The sequence below is a fragment of the Helicoverpa zea genome, chromosome 1 (assembly GCF_022581195.2).
Source record: "Helicoverpa zea isolate HzStark_Cry1AcR chromosome 1, ilHelZeax1.1, whole genome shotgun sequence".
NCBI lineage: Eukaryota > Metazoa > Arthropoda > Insecta > Lepidoptera > Noctuidae > Helicoverpa > Helicoverpa zea.
The window spans coordinates 3,493,708-3,515,345 of record NC_061452.1 but is presented as its reverse complement, the minus strand read 5'-3'; the positions used below and the strand labels follow the sequence as shown (position 1 = coordinate 3,515,345).

General features: G+C 36.5%; 1 protein-coding gene across 1 annotated transcript in view; it reads left to right on the top strand.

Annotated features, from left to right (window-relative positions):
* The window catches only part of LOC124632758 (tyrosine-protein kinase Dnt-like), a 61,388-nt gene that overhangs the window by 23,217 nt on the left and 16,533 nt on the right, over positions 1-21,638 (top strand). The window contains exons 2-6 of the mRNA XM_047167719.1: positions 2,124-2,251; positions 4,199-4,305; positions 5,504-5,634; positions 15,503-15,689; positions 21,443-21,570. Coding sequence (XP_047023675.1) covers positions 2,124-2,251; positions 4,199-4,305; positions 5,504-5,634; positions 15,503-15,689; positions 21,443-21,570 — 681 coding nt within the window. The remainder of the gene's footprint in view (positions 1-2,123; positions 2,252-4,198; positions 4,306-5,503; positions 5,635-15,502; positions 15,690-21,442; positions 21,571-21,638) is intronic.

Sequence of the window (21,638 nt, the reverse complement as noted above, 5' to 3'; positions counted from 1 at the left end):
AGACTGGCATCTAAGAAACATACAGAGTGTTCATCTTTTGTATACCGTTCGTATATACAGGGAGTGCAAAGTAGGGGTGTGTTCGCCAGTATTTTGCACTCGTTCCGTACTAGGGTGGTGATTCATCAATTGTGCAAAGTGCCACTTCTTATACGTTTCGTTTCACTGTCGCTTTGCAACCAAATGTACGCTGATTGGATCATCAGATTTTTTTGTCACGTTTTTCACGATTAATTTTGACGTTTGGTCAAGCTTTTTGAATTGAGTAGCTATTAAGTTTGAGTGGGGCGTTTTATTAACATGTAGATGAGCGGCAGTTTTATTGGTTTTGCAGAGATATAAAAGGTGTTCCAGATTGTAAAATTTCATTTCATTTTTATGATCGATTGACATAATCATGTTGCTTCATTTTTTGTCGAGATTTTTTTGGCAATTGTATTTTAAATCATGATGGTGGATGCACTTATTAAATATTACATATATTTTCGTCCAAAACTAAAATAAAATGTTTCATAAAGTATCAAAACTGCTTCCCTGCGCTACACTAACACTTCTTTTTGGCTAAGCAAATAGAGTTAGTTGGATAATTTGACGCGCTGTCCCCCCGGGAATCGAACCTACATCTGTTAGAGGGAAGCAAGCTCCCATGTACGGTGCAATCGTCCGTAATGCACTTTGAATTAGAATAATATGATTTTAGTTTCCCCGCTATGCGTTTGAAATTTTTATGAGTGGAGTTAGCTATTCGTAAAAACTTTTTTTAGTACGTAATTCGATTTTTATACTTTTTTGTGAGTGTTAGTAATCATGCATTAGTCAAAAATTTTGTTCATAACGCATGTGGAATATTCTAGTATCCATATTGTACTTTACTAAATCAACAGCATGCATTAGAAGTTTCGCCTAAATAGAGGTTATTTTATATTTTTTTTTCCTATTACTGTTGCTATTCACTGGATAAAATAATTATCTTCGATCTACTTATATCATACAACTTGAACGCGTCTCAGAAACTGAGAAATTCAGTGTTAAATATGCTCTGGTCCGATTTGAAAATTATATTCCAGTGTGTGTGTATCTGCTCTATGTGTTCTAGTGCCTATACTTCGGCCGTTCAGAGAATGCGTTCCTGACACCTATCAGTTAGTCACGACTAGTGATGGGCACAACATAACACTGAGTTCGTTACCGTTCCTTCAAAATGAACCGCCGCATTATTTTAAGATTATTTTCGTTTTAAATTGGCGGAATCATTTGTTTTATATTTTAGTTATTTAAGTGGAAACCAAAAAAAGGTAATATTCATATAATAAAATTGTTTTATTTATTCTTTGTTACAAGTACATTGAATTGAATGTGCGAACAGAATATTAATCAGACTCCGATTTGCTTGAGGAGGTGGTGTCTTCATCATCATCTTCGCCTACATGTATAATTATATTATTATCAATAACAGAATCAATCCTGATATCTCGGTCTAACAAAAGCCGGGTAATCAAATAAAAACAGATCGAAAACACTTGAAAAACGTGGTCTATGCGCACGAAACGACAACGGACGACTGTTTTAGCGTCACAAAATGGCGGCCCATAACGCCATTTGGGGTTACCATTTTTAATCTAAGTATAAAAATGCGGTTTGGTCATAGTTTTATTTTTATTTTTCATAAAAGTTATAATTAAGTCTTATAGTCCATTATTTTCCAATTCTTAAAAAGAAAATCAAAACGTATTATTTTATATTATAACTGTATAAGAACAGATTACGATACTTGCCTGTTATTTTTAGCACAGCACTACAAAATATAAACTGCTGACATAACCTTGTAATAGCGCAGTATAGATTTAGAAAAATATTGTTTACCAAGTTATTTGACACTCAGTTTGGCACAAAATTATAACATTCATTGATTATTGATATAATAATGTTGTTTTAATGCTCCTCAATTGTTAAAACGGTAAACAACCAGCAAAAATATTTTTATCGTAACTGCAACGCCATTGCAAAGTTACGTCGTCAGTTCAATCGCGACGTGTCAGGAACGCATTCTCTGAATGGCCGAACTATAGTATGAAATACTCCTTTTAGACATATAATACTCACTTTACTTTCAATTGTTTCAGGTCTAGACGCAGAACTGTACTACGTGAGAGAGGGCGTGGTGAACAAGTACGCGACCAGCTTCATAGTACCCGTGCCCGCTCATATCGCCGACCTGCAGTTCATGTGGCAAGCGCTCGGTGATACACCCGTGAGTTTTACTTATTTTAGTAATAGCAGTAATGGAAGCAAACCCTAAAGCAGTTAAGAAAACCGCAAAGCGATTTCGGCCCGACCTGGGAATCAAACCTGAGACCTCGTGCTCATTCTGATAAATGTTAGTCTTGTCATATTACTGCCAAGTTATGTAGATAAAAAACAATGTTATATGTACAACAAAGTTGTAAATATGACAGTAATTTGAAATTGTGTCGCTTAAATGTCACATTTCTTTTAAAAAGCAATCAGAAATCGCAAGGTATCCATAAAACAATATTTCTGAATATTGAAACAGTTCTCGCGACCTGAGCACCGTAAATTATCCTATGATAAATGTTTATTCGGATTTTATTCTACCATTCCTATTCACAGTTGTACATAAGTATACTTACCTACCTACTTTACTTCACTACCAGTTTTACTCACCTACTATTTATATAGCCTATTTATGTAGCCTGATTTAAAAAAAAATAAATAAAATAGCAAAATACAGCAATATTCGGAATGGTCAATTAGCGTGGACAAGCATAAACAACGATAATATGTATATTATTTACTGTAAATATCAAAATAATTACATGCAGAATTATTTAAAGTAAGTATCAAATTAAATCCGCGGATTTATACAATTATTGTACAAAATTAATACATTTTAGCTCTCTCTTTCAGTAATCCGTAAAGTTCACAATAAATTGATCGTTTTAATTACAATAATTCTTTAATACAACAGAGTGAACAGCGAATAATTTTATTTTCAAACTTGTAAATTAAATTTTGTATTCCATTGAGCAAACATTCGTCCGATTCGTGAGCGTGGAACGTTCCGTATTTTCCAATTTGGTCGGACGCGATTTAATTTTCGAAAACAAAGGACTGGATTAAGTCGTAATTTTTTGCTGTTCCTGTTATTTAGGGATTAGGAATTTGTATTATTGGTTCCCTATTGAACTAAATTATTTAATAAACGATTTTGTGGTAAACATAGTTCAAGATTTCTAAATCTGTTCTAGGTAACAAAACTAATTGCATAATTTTTATGAAGCAGTTGATTACTTATCAATTATCTAAACACAAAAAAATATATAGTAGGTGAAACTTTTGAAAGTTTCCAATTAATTTTATTATAAATATAGGTACTCCTAGAATGTACCATTCCAAGCCAATTTCAAGTGTAACCTTCAAAAGCATTTTTCATCGTTCACACGTCACTCACGTGAAGAAAGTCAAACACCCTGTCGTCTATATTAGTACCCATATTGACCGTCCTGTCGATAGACTGAGGTCATGGTGCACTGACTCATCGTGAATAATATGCTCTAATGAGAATAGATGTCTTTAAGCGCCATGGAGATGGGTAGAAGATTAATTTGCAGGTTAAATGTGTCAAAGAAGATTGGTCTGTCTTTGTATACAGCTGACGAAATCGTGTTTCATTATTTTTCGTTGAATTATGATTCGTTAATTCAAATAATGAGGTGGTCAACAGATTAGAACATTACTAACTAAAAGCTTGGTGGCAAACTAGATTGTACATAGAAGTTACGCTCATTGCATGATAGTTAGAAATCAGCAAATTATATTGCAATGCTTTGAATAATGGAGTTTGTTTTAGTTTTCATAATTGTTGTTTATTCAGCGATACATGGGTTTAGCAACTATTACCATATTTCTATAGTTACTACAGGAGAATCGTGCCTGTCTTTACCCTGATACTATTAATTGCTTGTATGTATTTGAATTGTGTAAAGATTCTTTGTTCATTTAATCAGGACACAGTTCTGCCAATGTGTCCATTTTTGAGGCTTAAAATAAAATTACAGAGACTGACGCTTTTAATCTAGGATTTTGTACTCTTTTCCTACACATACATTACGTAGGTATATATCTACGTTGACTGTTCTAGAAATTTCCACAGTTTCATGGTGTTGTTACTCCGCAGTTGCCGTACGTGATGGGTATAGACTATGAGAGCCGAGGCGCCATGCTGCCGCCGCAAGTCAATATCTCTGAGAGGGGGTTTGTGCCTACTACGCTGCAGACTTTCAGGTAAGCTGAATATGTTTTTAATCCTAGTATTTATTTATGAAATTTTCAATTGAGAAATGTTTTTCCGAACAAAAATTTAATATTTTATAAGGTCTTCCATCTCAAATTGTCTTTAGCTGACTTACATACCTCATTCACTGTCTGCGAATCTAACTTAGGATACCTAAAATTCCTTGAACTGCGTGTGTAATTCAGCAGCCAATATGTAAAAATGTTATACTTTATATTCTTATGTTCCTAACTAGTTTAATCATTATATATCCTGCCTAACTTGAATTTCTAGCAACTGTTTTACAAGTTATGAGCTGCATAAAACGGCAACAGTTTTTATTATTTCTTAAATCCTTGAATCAAAAATATTTAGGTACCAGAAAACTTTGCTTTCACTTGTAAGGTTTGTTGTGTCGGGGGGCTTACTTATAGGAATATGGGTGCATTAGTTATGAGGATGAGTCAATAAGCTCACAATGGGTGCTTTATTTAAATACTGCGATTTTTTTGTCGCAATTTCTATGCCAATGTTGAGTCAGAGCCTTTAGTGTATAATTTGGAGCTTTCGTACTATCCATATTCGTACGCAAAATAACAGTCGTCTCCCCAATTAACAGACACTATATGACTTGTTTACCGTATTACCCACTCAAAAGTACGTAAATAAGAGAAGATCAAAAAATCCTATGAAAAAAAAAATTGTTTACAAACTTTCAAAGTAATTTATTTCCGAGAATATATATGATACCATAAACAAAAATAAAACAAGGAATAAATGAGAGATAGATTGGAAAGTGATACGCCCACGTTTTACTTTATTTTTAGGTCTACCTACCTATCATATTTTTGTTGTTGGCACAAGTTTTTCAAGAGTGCTTCATTAACTTAGGCTTCTTAAATAAGTAACTTATCTTTTTAAAATGCATACTTGGTTACTATTTTAGGCTATCGCAGATTTAATATTTGATTTAAGCCTTTCTTTATATTTGAGCAATTTAGAGATATTTATTTTTTACCAACGACATTTTTATCATATGATATCTCTCTAGCTCTGGATAGCCTAAAGATTTTTACGTAACTTTTTTTTAAAGAATTAAATAGGGTACATATTTCTTTTGTACTACGTCATAGTATGTAAGTAGTAAATAGGTACCTACTTTGATGTTTTTTCATAGTAAATAAAACTAATCTTTGTCTATTCCAACAGGGTTCGTTTACCATGCACGGGTACCAGGAGTGCAGAGATACTAGTCACTATGCAACTGAACATATCAGCCCCGGACCGCGCGCACAAAGACGTGCGGTTACTATTCAAGAGGAACAAGATTTGTTTGAAAGGTAAGAAATTATTAGTTTAGAATTATTAGTATTTGTTGATGTCCTCCTAGCCGATTATCGGCCACGGCGGCTGTTCTCATATAAGGAGAATACCCAACTATGCAGGGCATATTATAATGCACAAGCATTTGCGCAGACACAGGTGCCCTCACTATTCCTTCACTCTCATAGCCCGACGGGACGGCAATCCAACACGACCGGAGAGAGATCAGGCGCACGACACACATTTACGTGCTCTCCGGTGCACGGGTGTATCAATCACCAAGCTCCAGGCCGCTTTGTGAAACTTTTTAAACCCACTAAGTGAATTCGGCCCGACGACCCGGGAATAGAACCCGAGTCCTCGTGCTCAGCAGCCGCTCTTGCGACAGCTCGACCAACGAAGCAGTTTACTTGTATCATTTATTTGATTGGCTTTTGTTTTTTTCTAGTAAGTAGTAGTAAGACCAAGCATTTTATGTTTTTATCGAATGAAGATTGATATGAACGATTAACCCCCCTATGGCGTGCTTATTAATGGTGTTTTATGTAACACGAGAATAGTCTTATATTGATGCTACCTATGTATTAGTCATCTCCATCTACTTTGGCTATGACCACAATATTTCAATATTAAACTAGGTTATTATAATGCGTCATATTGCAAATAAGACCCATAAGTTATAAAAATCAGCGAAAAATACTTTATTTCTACAAGCTTTTCTCATATATTTGGAACACGAGTATATCTTTATGTTTCCTAACTCAACTATTTCCAATAACACTTAAAACTAAGAAAAGTTATTTGACCTCCTTTCTACAGTATCATATACTTTTGTCTCTGGTGTGTAGAGTTGTACGGATAAAACTATGTCCTTGGTTTACTTAACTAAAGTTACGTAGTTTATACTTGGTCCTACAGGAATTGATTACTGAATACTGGGGTAAAAAGTTAAATTGGTAGTGGAGTTATTTTTGTGTCATTATAGTCATTATAGGTAATGTTTTAGACCGTGTAATTCTAGGCATTGTATAAGAATATGTACCCCTATAAAAAATTCTATTACGTATTTAATGCTCAATTTAATGCAGAAGTTTGATAATGTTTTTGTCGCTTTATTTAAGTTTTAATTGTGACTAAAGTAGAAGATGAAGGAAGAATTGCTTCAAATGAATGTGCAAAAATAAATTCAGAACATAAGTGAATTGATCCACAATAATTATAAAACCTTTAATATTGTGGCTAACATTTGCTTCTGTGACACCCAAATATATAATTACAATATTCCTTGTAAATAAAACTCTGATGTTCTTTTATAAGCTGAATACTTGATCCCAAAGTCTTTGTATTTTACAACAATAATTAATAACCACTTAACCTAACGCGAAATTCAGTTAAGTGGAAACATTATTCGCGAACTTTAAAGCTGGACTTTATTGTTCAAGACTTTAAACTTGCGAGCAAAAACCGTTACCGCGGAAACGCCTTTAGTTTCATTTAGAGCACACTGCAAACTTTTAGTCGGCTGATAGTATGTTTGGGCTCATAAATCAGTATGAAGATGAATGGCAGTAGGCACATTACAAAGATCAGGTATTTAGGCGGTATCAGACCGACTAAAAGTTTCGGATGGAATCAAGATTTTCTTTAAAACAAATGACAACCGTCGGGTCAACGATCTACAGAGCTCGAGTCATCAAATGCTGGACTTTATTATTCAAGACTTTAAACTTAGCAGCAAAAACTGTTACCGTGGCAACGCCTTTAGTTTAATTTACTTGTTAAGTAGTTTTTCAGTTGTTTCTCACTCGGCTCACGTTTCTCTCTCTTTACTTTGTTTTGAAATATTCAGCGAGTCATGTCGGAATATTTCATGTGTTGTCGTCTTTATTGTCTTTTGTTGTGCGTAGGAATTTTAATGGCCTCTGTATGAATGTTAGATATGCCATATGTTAGAAGTCTGTGTGAATATGTGTCTGTTTTTGTAGACTCTATTTAGTGGAAAAAAAACAAAGGTTCAGTAAGTATGAAGGTTTAATTAGACTAAAAGTCAAATAACCTATAAGCTGAAGAGTTTGCCTGAAGGCACTAACTTCAAAAAGAACTGGACTGATTGGAAAATGAGTTCAGTTTCAGATAGCCCCTTTATTGAGGAAGGCTATCTAAGGTCACTTTTTATCCTGATGCACGAAGTAGTTCCCACGAGGCGGGTGAAAATTCATTCGATGCAAGTAGTCCTACATAAAACTTCAACGATTTCTTCGAACCTTCATAATAATGATATTATGAACTACCCATTCTACAGACAGTACCGCTATGAAAACGTAAAAATACTGCATATTGGAATACAAAGGAAAATAAAAATTTCCATTTCAAATAAGTGCAGTTATAAAGCTATTGAAAAACTGACAAACTAGTTCCCCCTCCGTACAAATCATTTTATAACTTCAATTGACTAGTAAACCCATAAAGATGGGTGCGAACTTTGTATGTTATTCACCGCAATAATAATAACAATAAATTTCTGGGAATACACTCAAGAGCAACCCTAATAATCCATCGATAAATATGTGGAAACTTCGAGTTTTCAGTTAGTTTACGGAAATAATTTAGTTGAGTAGTTTCTTGTAGTTACAAGAATGTTAGCTGAAATTTAGGTAGATGCCATTTTGTGAAAGAGGTTCTCAAATATTGCAGAGTATGTATATATTTAGACACAATATTTCCTAGTATCCTATTAATTGAGATTTGTAGGCCTAGATCACCATTCATGCAGATTTAGGAAAATGCCTTTTGCATCCGATGTTGTAATTGCTCAAATAGCAAATAGGCAAGACATTTTAATCCTCATATAGGCAAACAACCTTAAAATGCAGATATACAACTTTAAAATAAAGGTAACTCACATTTGGGCGACTAAATTTACATCCGCGGACGGATGACTAAGCTATTACAGCAGAATCAAGCCATCAAAACACACAATCATAAAACCCTTCAAATTCTGAACAAGCCATATACAGTATACATACCTATAGGTCAACCTACTTACAAATATATATCATACTCCACTCCACTCAAAGTTACAAACGCAAGCAGTAATCAGAAACAATAACAGCGTCAGTATATCCTTATCGGTGGCAAGTCAGAGTTGTGCCACAAATCACTGCTCTCTTTATTAGCATGTAGACGCAACAGGATATTCGAGGGATGGAGATGTATCGAGAGGGGTCATGTAGGGCTGTCAGTTGGGTGTACCTAGGGTTTGAATTTCGAAGATTATTTTGTGTAGATGTGTGAAAATTTGTGTGTGTGGGTGTTTTTTTATGAATTCTAAGGTGACCAAAAGTCTGTTGATACATCTATATGTATATAGGTATAAAAATTAAACCCGCTTTCCGTTGTCACGAAATAACATGAAAACGGCTTGACCGATTTGGCTGAAAATTAGAGGGGAGGTAACGTAGACCCGAGAGAAGGTTTTAGGATAGTTTTTGTCACCATCCGGCTACGGGACGCGGGTGAAACCGCGGGCGAAAGCTAGTATGTTAATAAAAATGGAAATCTTGCGTCTTTACAAATTATTCTCTCTTGCATTTTAGTTGATTGGAAATGAAATAAAAAGTTTTCACGTAAACTACAAATTCTGTTAAAAATTGACAAAAAGCGTTATTCATGTAAAGCGGTTTTATTACACGTATACCTACATGTTTTTACAACACATGGGGTAGGACACCCTATATCAAATTTTCTCTCAAAATCCTCAATAATCCTTGCGTTACAGTAATCTCAGGAAAATCCTTTGCCAGCCCTACGTACCCTCTTTTAATGTGTTTACAAGACAATATCGATTGTTCCTTTGTACATTTTATTTGACTTGGTAATTTTCTTGCCTTTTACACGCGTTTGCATTTCTTAATGTTTATTTTTCTATTTGCTTTTTTGTTCCTTTTATGAACCGAGCAGTTTTATTTGGAACCACATCAAAAGACTCATTTTTCGTCGAGTATGGTAATTTTTATCGTCTTTAGAATCTTGTTAATTGATATTCAGTTGGGGTACATATGTTTTGGGTTTGATTTTTATAATGTTGGTATTTGTTACTTGGCAGCTTTCAATACTCACTTTTTCATTGTTACTTTTTTCGGATGACTCAATGTTATTTTAGAGTTCCGTGTATTTATTTAACTTTAAGGACAATTCAGCTGTATGTTGTAAAGAATTCTCAAAGGGGCATTATGGAAGATATTTCTTTAGAAATGGCATTACTTTTGTAAACTCATTCTTTTCTGGTTTATTATATGTCGTAAAAATATTCACAAAATAACTAAATCCTGATGTAATATAGGTGTAATTACCGACTCTCAATAATCTCGTGAACTTTATAATGGCAAAAGTCTTATTCCTTAGAGACATGTGCTTGGTTGAGTAGCTCCGGAAAGTACCTGTAGATTGAACTTTGTATGGGTTGGAGTGTGTTGTAAGACTCTGTTATCTACAGGTTAAAACAACCTTGTTCAAAATTCTAAGATGTCGTTTTATAGGTATTTATTTAAAGTAAACTTATGTAGTACTAGCTTCTGCCCGCGACTTCGTACGCGGATCCTGTCCCTTATGCCAGCGACTACGGGGTCAGCAAAATCAAAGATCTGAACCGTCTGATATTGAATTTTAAGGGCCCGTTGACTTGAAAACAACGGAATACGGATAAACATTAGAAACGTTCCATATATTTAATTAAATTGGACTAAACAAAACGCTGAGAACTGAACCGCAATAGGCGTGATCATAGGGATAAAAGTAGTGATTCTAATAAGTCTGCATTTAAGTTATGTGGCAAAAATGTTACACGTATTATTACGTAAAAAAACATTAAATAGATGACAAAGTCGTGGTGACTTAGTGGAAGTCGTGGTGGTTTAGTGGGTAGAGAACCAATCTCTCAAGTATGAGCGTGCGTCTTTGATTCCAGGTCTGGCAAGTGCCTGCCAATGCAACTTTTCTAAGTTCGTATGTACTTTCTACGTATATTTTGGATACCAATAACCGTTATTTGGAGGGGATGTTAAACTGTAGGTTCCGGCTGTCATTGAACATTCTTGGCAGTCGTTATGGGTAGTCAGAAGCCAGTAAGTCTTACCAAGGTATGTTGGGTTGAGCGGGTAACCAGGTTGTGGAGGTCAGATAGGCAGTCGCTCCTTGTAAAACACTGGTACTCAGTTGCATCGTGACTGGAAGTCGACCATAACATAATTGGGACAAAGGCTCTTGAGATAATAACGACAATAATAATGAGATATAGGCACCGCAGGACATCTGAGGCTGATGACGGGGAGTAGCAACCCCGCGGGGCTATACTATATGCTGAGTTCTCCAGGGAGAGTATCCCCCATCTCCGGCCGGTCGGAGTGAACCATGACGGGGGTAGGTCTCACGCCTCTGGCTTGGCTTGGCCGTCCAGAGTGGAGTCGCTAGAGCAGGATTAGTAGCCCTGCTCGGAGGGTAGGTGCCTCATGGTAAGCACAGGGAGCGCGTAATCTGTGTTTAAAGTCCGCCGAGGTATCCTCACGCTTCAGGTTCCCGGGGGCCCAGTAAGCGAGGTGGCGAGTCTCCACCTGCCATTTTTACATGTACCATTGACATCCACTAACATCCCATCACAAATAGCCCAAGTAGTTTCCCTCAATAGTTAGCAATAGTTTAGCACAGAACCGGGGATTGTCTTTTTTTTAACGACGTCCACCGGTGAATGTCCTTGGGTTCATTTCTATAGTGTATAAAGGGATAATCGACGGTATTGTGTCACCATTTCATTAAAGTTGTCTCAAAAGGGCTTCAGCGTGTTGGCTTCGGCCCCACGTTTGCCTCCCAAAAATTCGGAACTCTGTAGTCCCGAGGTCTGGAAGAGACATACAAAATAATAATGAGATATAACGCAACAAAGTCGGAGAGTGAGGGCTCGTGACGCCACGTCTAAGTATGTAAAATTTGTACTAAGCAGTGACTTAACGAAGCGTTGTTGTATCTTCGTTATTATTTGTTTGTGAGAGAGAGAGAAAAGAAAAATACGTGTCCATTATTTTAGGATAGGATTCACCATACCTATTTCATAACATTCATTTCTATACATTTCAAGTGTAGTATTGCTCTTGAAGTTTCATATCAGGTGTTCCAGATCTTCGATGTTTATACATCAATAGAGAGTGCTTATCAGATTGAACCACTTTTGCTAAAACGTCATATCTTCATATGCTATAGTCTAGCTGGACTCCTGGAGTTCCACATCAGGTGTTTTACACCTTCAATTTGTATAAGTCAACAGAGAGTGCTTATCAGATTGAACAACTTTTGCTAAAACGTCATACCTCTATATGCTATAGTCTAGCTGGGCACCTGGAGTTCCACATCAGGTGTTTTAGATCTTCAATTTGTATAAGTCAATAGAAAGTGCTTATCAAATTGAACAACTTTTGCTAAAACGCCATACCTGTATATGGTACAGAGAAGCTGGGCTCTTGGGGTTCCACATCAGGTGTTCCAGATCTTCAAATTTATTATCTCAACTAAAAATGCTCATCACATGAAACAATTTTTGCCATGGCACCATTTTTATATCTCTTATAGTTTTGTTGGTCTGTTGGAGTTCTGCATCAGGTCTTCAAGTTTCGAAGATATATTATAGCCTATATGTTGACCAGGCTTAATACTGATACAACAAAGAAAAAATCATTGAAATCCGTTCAGTAGTTCCGAAGATTAGCGTGTACAAACAAACAGACATACAGACATACAGACATACAGACAAACAGACAGAATTTTTTTTTTGGATTTGTGCTCCATTACTGTTTCTAAACCCCACCCAATTATTATTTTTTAAATATATTCAATGTACAGACACAGTTTTTTTACAGATTTATTATATGTATAGATAATAGATGACGTAGTAGTATAGAGTGGGACTAATATATTGCATTATCTAATATGAATACTCTCAAACATACTAATGATAAGTAGGTATATTTTCACAACATGAACACTTCCTGTACCATTTATTGAAATATTAAAGCAAAATTGAGTTAACAGAATCAAAATAAAAACCGTATCAACAACACTAAAATTAACACAGAACAGGCAATTTCCTTACTTTTTCTAGTTCATCCACGTGTAAATCGTTCACGCCGTAATATTAGAGGGGCGATGTAATAAACGTTGACTATTCCGAGCTCATTATGTCACCATTATACACCCTCGTTTTATTTCCAAGTTTTTTATTACACTCGATATTCAATTTAGTGGCCATAAGCGTGAAAGCGTCTCTTTTATGTAAAAGCAGTGAGATTGTCGTTGTTTCTTTTTTGTTTTTGTAAAGAGGTTATTTTTCAGTGTACTTTATGAATAGAGCATAAAATCTCTTTTAGTGTCTTTGATACTGTTTAAACTAAATTGTGACAATGCAATTGAGGTGTTTTTTATACTGCTTAATTTAAATCGTGATAATGGAAATGAGTGGGTACTTATTATTATGTCTCTTCCAGACCTCGGGACTATAGAGTCCCGGATTTTTGGGAGGCGAACGTGGGGCCGAAGCCAACACGCTGAAGCCCTTTTGAGACAATTTTAATGAAATGGTGAAACGAAACCGACGATTATCCCTGTATACACTATAGAAATGTACCCAAGGACAATCCCCGGTTCTGTGCTAAACTATTGCTAACTATGGATGAAAATTACTTGGGCTATTGTGATGGGATACTAATGGACTAGGAATGGGGAAACTACGGGAACTATGGCACCTGCCGATGACAATGTTTTAAATACATGTTAAAATGGCAGGTGGAGACTCGCCAACTCACTTACTGGGCCCCCGGGAATCAGTCACTGAAAAGCAACAAGAGGGCAACAGGGACATGAGCGGTTGAGAAGGGTGAGGATACCTCGGCGGACTTTAAACGCAGATCACGCGCTCCCTGTGGGTCCAGCATCACCGGCCCACTCGCCACTTACCACGAGGCACCTACCCTCCGAGCAGGACTAACCTTGCTCTAGTGACTCCACTCTGACCGGCCGATGAAGGCAAGCCAAGAGGCGGGAGACCTATCCCCTGTCATGCTTCACTCCGGCAGGCCGGAGATGGGGGACAGTATACTCTCCCTGGAGCACTCGGATATATAGCCCCGCGGGGTCGCTACTCCCCGTCATCCGCCTCAGATGCCCTGCGGGGCTTATTATTATACTAGTGCATTTATTTGTCTTTCAACATATTATTTATATTTTTAAATATTAGATTACAAAAAAAAAAAAAAAAAACATTTAAAAATATAAAAAATAGATGGCCACCGATATCGGGCACAGGGTCCAAGGTACCGGTGGTTAGGGTCCCAGAGACAGAAACCTCCTCACAATACGCGCCGTATCAAGGAGTACTGCCTTCTGAATCAATCCCTTGATCCAGCCGCCCAACGAGAGCCTCCTGAGGTGTTGGTCGAGGCTCTTGGCTATTAGACCATTGGCCGTAATAATAATCGGCACAATAACAGCCGTGTCGACATCCCACATGGCGACAACCTCGTGCGCTAAGTCAAGATATTTATTATTATTATATTTGTATGTCTCTAACCGACCACGGGACTACAGAGTCCCGGAATTTTGGAAGGCGAACGTGGGGCCGAAGCCAACACGCTGAAGCCCTTTTGAGACAACTTTAATGAAATGGTAACACAAAACCGACGATTATCCCTGTATACACTATAGAAATGTACCCAAGGACAATCCCCGGTTCTGTGCTAAACTATTGCTAACTATGGATGAAAACTACTTAGGCTATTGTGATGGGATGCTAATGGACTAGGAATGGGGAAACTACGGGAACTATGGCACCTGCCGATGACAATGTTTTAAATACATGTTAAAATGGCAGGTGGAGACTCGCCAACTCACTTACTGGGCTCCCGGGAATCAGTATTATTAAAGGGATGGATTGTGTGAAAGTTCTTATGGCTGTAAAGAATGTCACTCGTGAGATGACGTCACACAAGAAAATATGGAAGAAAAAGACATGCTGCGCTGATTACAAATAAAATTGGGATAAGGGAAGATCGTTTGCCAGTTATTCATCAATCATCTATTGAACATACATAAAGATTATGTTAATTTATGCTCGAGGAACTATTCCAAATGAATGTAAATCCACAAATAAAACTGATGACTATGTCTAAATAGGCAGTTTGCTGTCCAAAATATGCAATATGCCAGCTTGTTTGTTTCGCTGCCAAGAGTGTTGTTCGCTCGATAGCCAAATTGTTTATCGGCAGAATTTATAGCGACGTTTTTAACACTCATCATAAAAAGCTTACGCATGTATTTTGTACTTTCTTGGCATCAGTTTTTGTATCTACTGAATTGAAAGTCAGATAGGTACATAATAGCTGAAGACTTTTGAAGGATTACAAAAAAATTGACAATAAATAAAGCTAATGAGCAAATACTTGAAAATAGTTTTTTGTTGGTAGATGAAAAATCATCTTATCTCTTTTTTATGTGAAAAACCGGAGAGTGTCAGATTTCTAGCGACTAAAACCCATTTTGTTCCTTCTGGAGCCCTTTGTGTACCAGGGCCGCGGTAATTCTTTCGAACAATCTTGCAGAGCAGAGTTTTGAGAAACAGACGATTAGGTACTTGCTATATTTACCTATTTTCCTTCTTGAGCCTTTTGGGCTTTCAAACAATCTTGCAACCTATCAGTAAATTATCCTTCTAACAGCCAACCTTCGTAGAAATGTTTTACCATACATTTTCTTCCTCCTACCCTGTACCCAATTTAATTTGGGGTCGGCGCATTCTACCATACTTAGTATATTTCAAATTGCTACATTCATATTTTTTTCTCCCAGGTCTATCAACAGTAGTAACCCACAACGAAACAGCGCGACTCGCGGGCGACGCGTCACAAACTACAGGGGGCATGCTATTCGCGGCCGGGGGCTGTGCCGCGGCTGCGCTCGCGCTGCTCACTGCCGCTGCCGCTGCGGGCACCTTGTATAAGCGAGGCAGTAAGGCGAGGCATCATGATTCTATTCAGTAAGTAGATGTTACTCGATATGTGGTGTTAAGAATTTATTAAGTTGGTGGGTCTAAATAAATAATTATGTATCATCATTAGCTTTTTTGTCCAGTCTAACCAAGGGGTATTGGGTTGCCCGGGTAACTGGATTGAGGGGGCCAGATAGGGCAGTCGCTCCTTGTAGAGCACTGGTACTCAGCTAGATCCGATTAGACTGGAATCCGACCCCAATATAGTTTAAGAAAAAGGCTCGGAGGATGAAGAAGATTAGCTTTTTTGTTGACCCACTGACTATGTCTTATGATACCGTATTTACCCTGCAAAAGAGAACGGGAGTCTCTTCATACACACTATTTATTTATGTATGCTATAGTGGGCAAGGCATCATCACCTAATTGTAACGGATAATGTGTTAAATACTCAATATCACACATAGTTATTTTGTATTCTTCTCGAACCATTAAATTTTTACCCTTCCGTTATAGAATAAATCAAGCCTCCGTACTTAGTAACGGCTAGACATTAATAAATAGAATTCTCAGAACTTCTAAAATAAACATCTAGGTATTCTTTTCATTGGTACGGTGTCGAACTAAATGAATCTAACAATTATCAAGTTCCACGAAGCTGACATAATTAGACCACAAGGTTGTCCTGAATTATGTATGTTTGTATTGAACAAAGCTCGGTAAAGGGTATTAGGACCTTTCTCAATGGTGTACATAAATCAGTCGTTATGTAGGTCTAACCTAGTTTATAGAAGTACAATAATTGAGAATTAACCTAATCCATGAACAAAACAGACATGCAAAGATATTAGAATGATATAGACCGGCAGTTATTTATACGACACAAATCATGTGGGATGGCAAGTGTCAAAAAAAAATAGTTTATGTTTTATTTGGGATCGCTAACAGATAAAGGTATATTATGGTATATGGTTTCATAATTTCGTAATCACATTTGAACATTTATTCTTTAATGCAAATATTATAAATATATGACATGAATGTCGGTATTAAAGGAAAGCCACAGACATACTAATGAGTTATTTAGTTAATTAATTAGAAATCCTCCTCCATTCATATTCTATTCATCAAGATAATTCAGGTCCTATCAACAGTTACAACATAGAAAGTAAATTCAAAGAAACAACAATAAATCATTAAGAATACAAAGTAATAACTTCGTTAATATTTATACGCATCAACAACATTTAGCGTCCGATCTGTATTTAGCAAAATATAGCAAAATATACGGCTTCGAAGTTTGACGCAAATTATCTCACTTCGTAACTTTGTTTCAGTTAATACTGAAAGTTATGAAATAAAGTTCATGTAATTTATTTAGCTTTCGTAACAACGGTATCAACAAACAGCCAATGTGATGTTGTTATAATGGGAGTGAATATAATAAGGGCTTTTGAGGTTTTACTTAGTCATCAAACCCTTTAGAAAGAAAGAAAGAACGAAAATACATTTGTAGACGAGAATATGACGCATAGAAAAAAAAACACAATCTACTAAATAGAAAAAGAAAAGAGATTTTATAGAAAAAATGGAAATATGAGTCACGCCCACACCAACCAGGTCGTCACGATGACGTCTTTAAATAACCTCTATAAACAAAGAAAAATAGATTTTACAAAGAAAAACAGAAAACCACTCGACAAGTTAATAAGCAAAATATCACATTACAGCCAAGTATTTAATTTCATTGTATTTTTCCCTGTAATGGAGAAGAACAATATAGGTATACAAAAGCGCTCATATACAGCGTATATTTACGTAATCAGAGCTGATGATGCCATACAATGTTCACAGTAATTGCTTTAAAAACAAGCAAAGAAATCTAATCACATTATAGTCGAGAGGGAAATATTTTTAAAACTTTCAAGAGTTCCTTGCTCCCGCCACTCGGAGTAAATTCAATAGCCGGCTCGTTGAACAAAGTCGTTTAACTAGAAAAACAAACATTACGTTTGACTTAGAACTTTGAGATTGGGTTTTGATGGAATCTATGAGAATATGGAAACGGGATATTGGATTTTAAAATGTTCACGGACTCATTAAAAACGGAATCAATTAACTGAAAATATTCTCCATGTAAAAAAATATTAAAAATAAAACTTCGTAGCAGCGTAGCCAGTGAGCGCTACGTTCGTAGCACAGGACAGTGATGTAGTACGGTTCAGCGACGCGTAGCAGCCGGGCTGCGTAGTACAACGCTGTTTAGCGTGGCGTAGCGTGGCGTAGCGTGGCGTAGCACATGTATTGATGTCTAGCTATATATTGACATGACCTGGTCATGTTAGGACAGTATATTGGAACACTGTTTTCTATTAGCATGAGCTATGATGCTATTTCAATGGTAGTTCGTTGAATATCCAGTCAAGTATAAGAAGTAAAAGCAAACAATGAAACACACACACAGAAAAGTACAGAATGAAGACTTTTAAGGTCTTTTTCTACATTAAAATACCAATAAATTCGAGTAACAAATTCGTGAAGAAAATATATTACTTTCTCTTTCAAAGCTGATTCTCAAAAAATTGTGTCTCGATAACCGATTTTTCCATATTACGAGGTTAAAGAATTAGGGCCAAAATTTGCTTACTACAATGAAAAAGACTGAACACAAAGCATACAATAGCGATACATTATGCATGGCATATAAACTGCCCGTAAATTAAGGACGAAACTAAATTCTTAGAAAATATTCTTGTAAAGGGACCGACCCTCGGCCCTTCGGGGCTTTATAAATTTTTCAATAATATACCAATTTCAACACAATATCAGGTTTAAGTTGACCTTAAACATGATGGCTGGTGTAATTGTAGGGGTAAAGGCGTTTTCCTGTTTTTTTTTTTTTTTATATGAATGATAGAGGTATGAATGAAATGAGCTTAGGGTATCAATGGTGCTATACTTTATAAATTATACCTAGAGTTTACCACACCTATAAATAGGTGTAAATCTATGTTTTTTGATATAAAGTATAACCTGGCGGTCAAGAGCGAATTAGTAAGTTGAGAGCAAGAGTATCATCGATCACAATGTCGTTTACTATCAGTTGATAAAGTAGTCAAAGGCCTACCTACAGTAATATCTTATTATAGCAGTATTGTAAAACAATATTAGCTATAGGTCGCTTCATCGCATACCTTGGACCAACCCCCAAAAACATATAGGGGCCAGCGACCCCCGACATATGTGATGGATGATGCGGTACGGAACCTCGCATGATAGACAGGCAAAATGTTTTTATAGTAACTCGATATCCCGCGACTTTATCACGGAAAACTTTATGGCACAAATACCAATTTATGTACATACCTACAAAATCGTTTACGGTTTAGATCGGATGGCTCTATAAAATTGAGGTGCGTGGGTTGGTGCGGGTTTGGTATGTGTTTCAATTATTGCAGACTTTTTTCTCTACGCCTTCTTTGTAAGACAGCTTTTGTAATAGTATGATTATTTTTAGATACATACTTGATATACATGCTACCTCTCACTGGTTACCCCAAATCCTTCCCTAAATAATTGTGGTCTTGCGCCCTTTCTGACGAAAGTACTGATATTACTAACTTTCACCAGCGGTCTCAACTCCGTCCCATGAGAACTACTTCGTGTAGGTACCCTGAAAAAAGTATCTTAAACCTTTCCTCGATAAACTGTGAAATGACATTCCAAATCGGTCACGTACTTCTTGCGATTAGCACGTTCTAACAAAAGAATCTTCAGTTTCATAACATTATAGTTCGGCCATTCAGAGAATGCGTTCCTGACACGTCGCGATTGAACTGACGACGTAACTACATTCATTGATTATTGATATAATAATGTTGTTTTAATGCTCCTCAATTGTTAAAACGGTAAACAACCAGCAAAAATATTTTTATCGTAACTGCAACGCCATTGCAAAGTTACGTCGTCAGTTCAATCGCGACGTGTCAGGAACGCATTCTCTGAATGGCCGAACTATAGTATAGATAGATCCATAGGTTCACAGATATAGATGAAAATCAATTCTAAGCTTCAAAGTAGAAACTGCGTGTTCTAGAAAGCTTTTTTGTTTCTACTTTTTGAGTATTTCGTTTGTGTTGCATACGCGTACAATTTTCGCAAAAATCTTTTTTCAAATTGCATAGCTTTGTTTCCTTGTCAGGGAACCCGTTTGAACTTTTCAACGACTTTTTGCTTTAGCTCTAGCTATTGGTTTTAAATTTGTTTGTTTGTGTGCTATACCTACTCTCTGGAAACACAAAACCGAGTTAAAAAATAACTTTTTTTCTTCGTTCTAAAACTGGAGCTGGCATTTTTAATAACGTTTGGAGTTCAGACCTACACATAGAAAAATCTTTGTTGCGATACACTTACTCGATATTGTAGTAAATAGCATTTATATCGTAATTTGGTTATTAGTCAAATTTCAATAAGATCCCAAACTCTATGAGAGTTTGGGACTTAGTTAAAATATGAATTTTCAGCATGTTTTTAGTTGAGATTTGTAGTTCATTGTACTTGCCCCTTATCACTTTTTATACTTTCCTTAATTACTCTATAAGAATTACCTATGTTCATATTTTGCCACTCTACGTTCGTTACTCTCACCATAATTTAATTCTCTATTTATTCAAACGTACATTCTATCATAAATATCCATTACTCCACCTGCAGCCCATATAACTTCATCAGATACCCGCTGACCGCATCCTACAGAGACAGCCCGAATCAATATGTAGCTGCACCAACGTGCTATCTATGTATAAATAATAAATAATGTTTACTGACTCTACTCTAACCATGGAGAACAAAATTACTAGCGAAGGTGCCAAAGTAGCTGAGAGATCGTTCGAAAGAGTTACCGCAGCCTTAAGGCTTAGGCTTAAGAAGGAACATGATGGGTTTTAGTCAGTAAGAGTCTGACACCCTCTCACGATGCTAACTTACTGCGGGAGAGGTCTTTTGACGATATTCCATAAAAAGGTGCTAAAGTAACTCGCCACAATACGGGTGCATGCGGGAGACGAGGAATGTTACTCTCTCCGCCTTTTTACGCCTTCTTTGGAACCAACCCATGATTTTGTATAACATAATAACAAAAATCGTTGACGAATGTCCCAAAGAACCCGAACACCTCGTTAATTCACTTGTTTTGTCATGTCTACCGTACGTATTTGACCTAGAAGAAGGCGCCTGACCTACCTGCATTATGGCATCTCCACTCGTTTTCCTTACTCCGTGAGTCTAACCTACTTTCTGAGTTAACTGGTCGTTACCGTATTTTATCTGTGGAGTGGCCGATAGTAATTTGCTGCTGAGTTATTTTGTATTTGGAACGTTCGATTAGCGTATTGGTGCAATATAAATATTTGAAAATAGTGTGTGTTTTAATTGCAATGTTGAAACGACTGAGCATTTTGAATAATGAGTCGGTCTCCATGGAGTTTCAATATATTTCGTACGACTATTTACACGAAATCACGAAATAAATCTTTATTTTGAAGATGTTATAAACACGATAAACAATAATTTTACAGTTTAGTAACTGTTATTAATTACTAATAATAAGGAATAAGACATCCAAGATTTACCTCTGACCCATTTCGATTTCATTCGCGTTTCGAGAGAACTATTTCTAGCACCCGGATAAAAATTGCAATGCATGTCAAGAAGCAACAAACACGAACATTCACACACCTCCGCCCTTATAACATAAGCGTGATACCTACATAACAAAATACTAAAGTTAAGTTTATTTTCAGCACGTCATACACGACAGCGGCATACGGCAGTCATCAGAATGTTCTCCTCAGACTTGACACGCTAGGAAGACCACCGAGCTCCACTGGATCCTACGCCACTATAGCAAGCTTACACAAGTTTCCTTTCGGTAAGAAAATAACATTGTTTTGTGTTGTTCTTTGGATGAATTCACAAGAGCAGCCATAGAATTTGTTA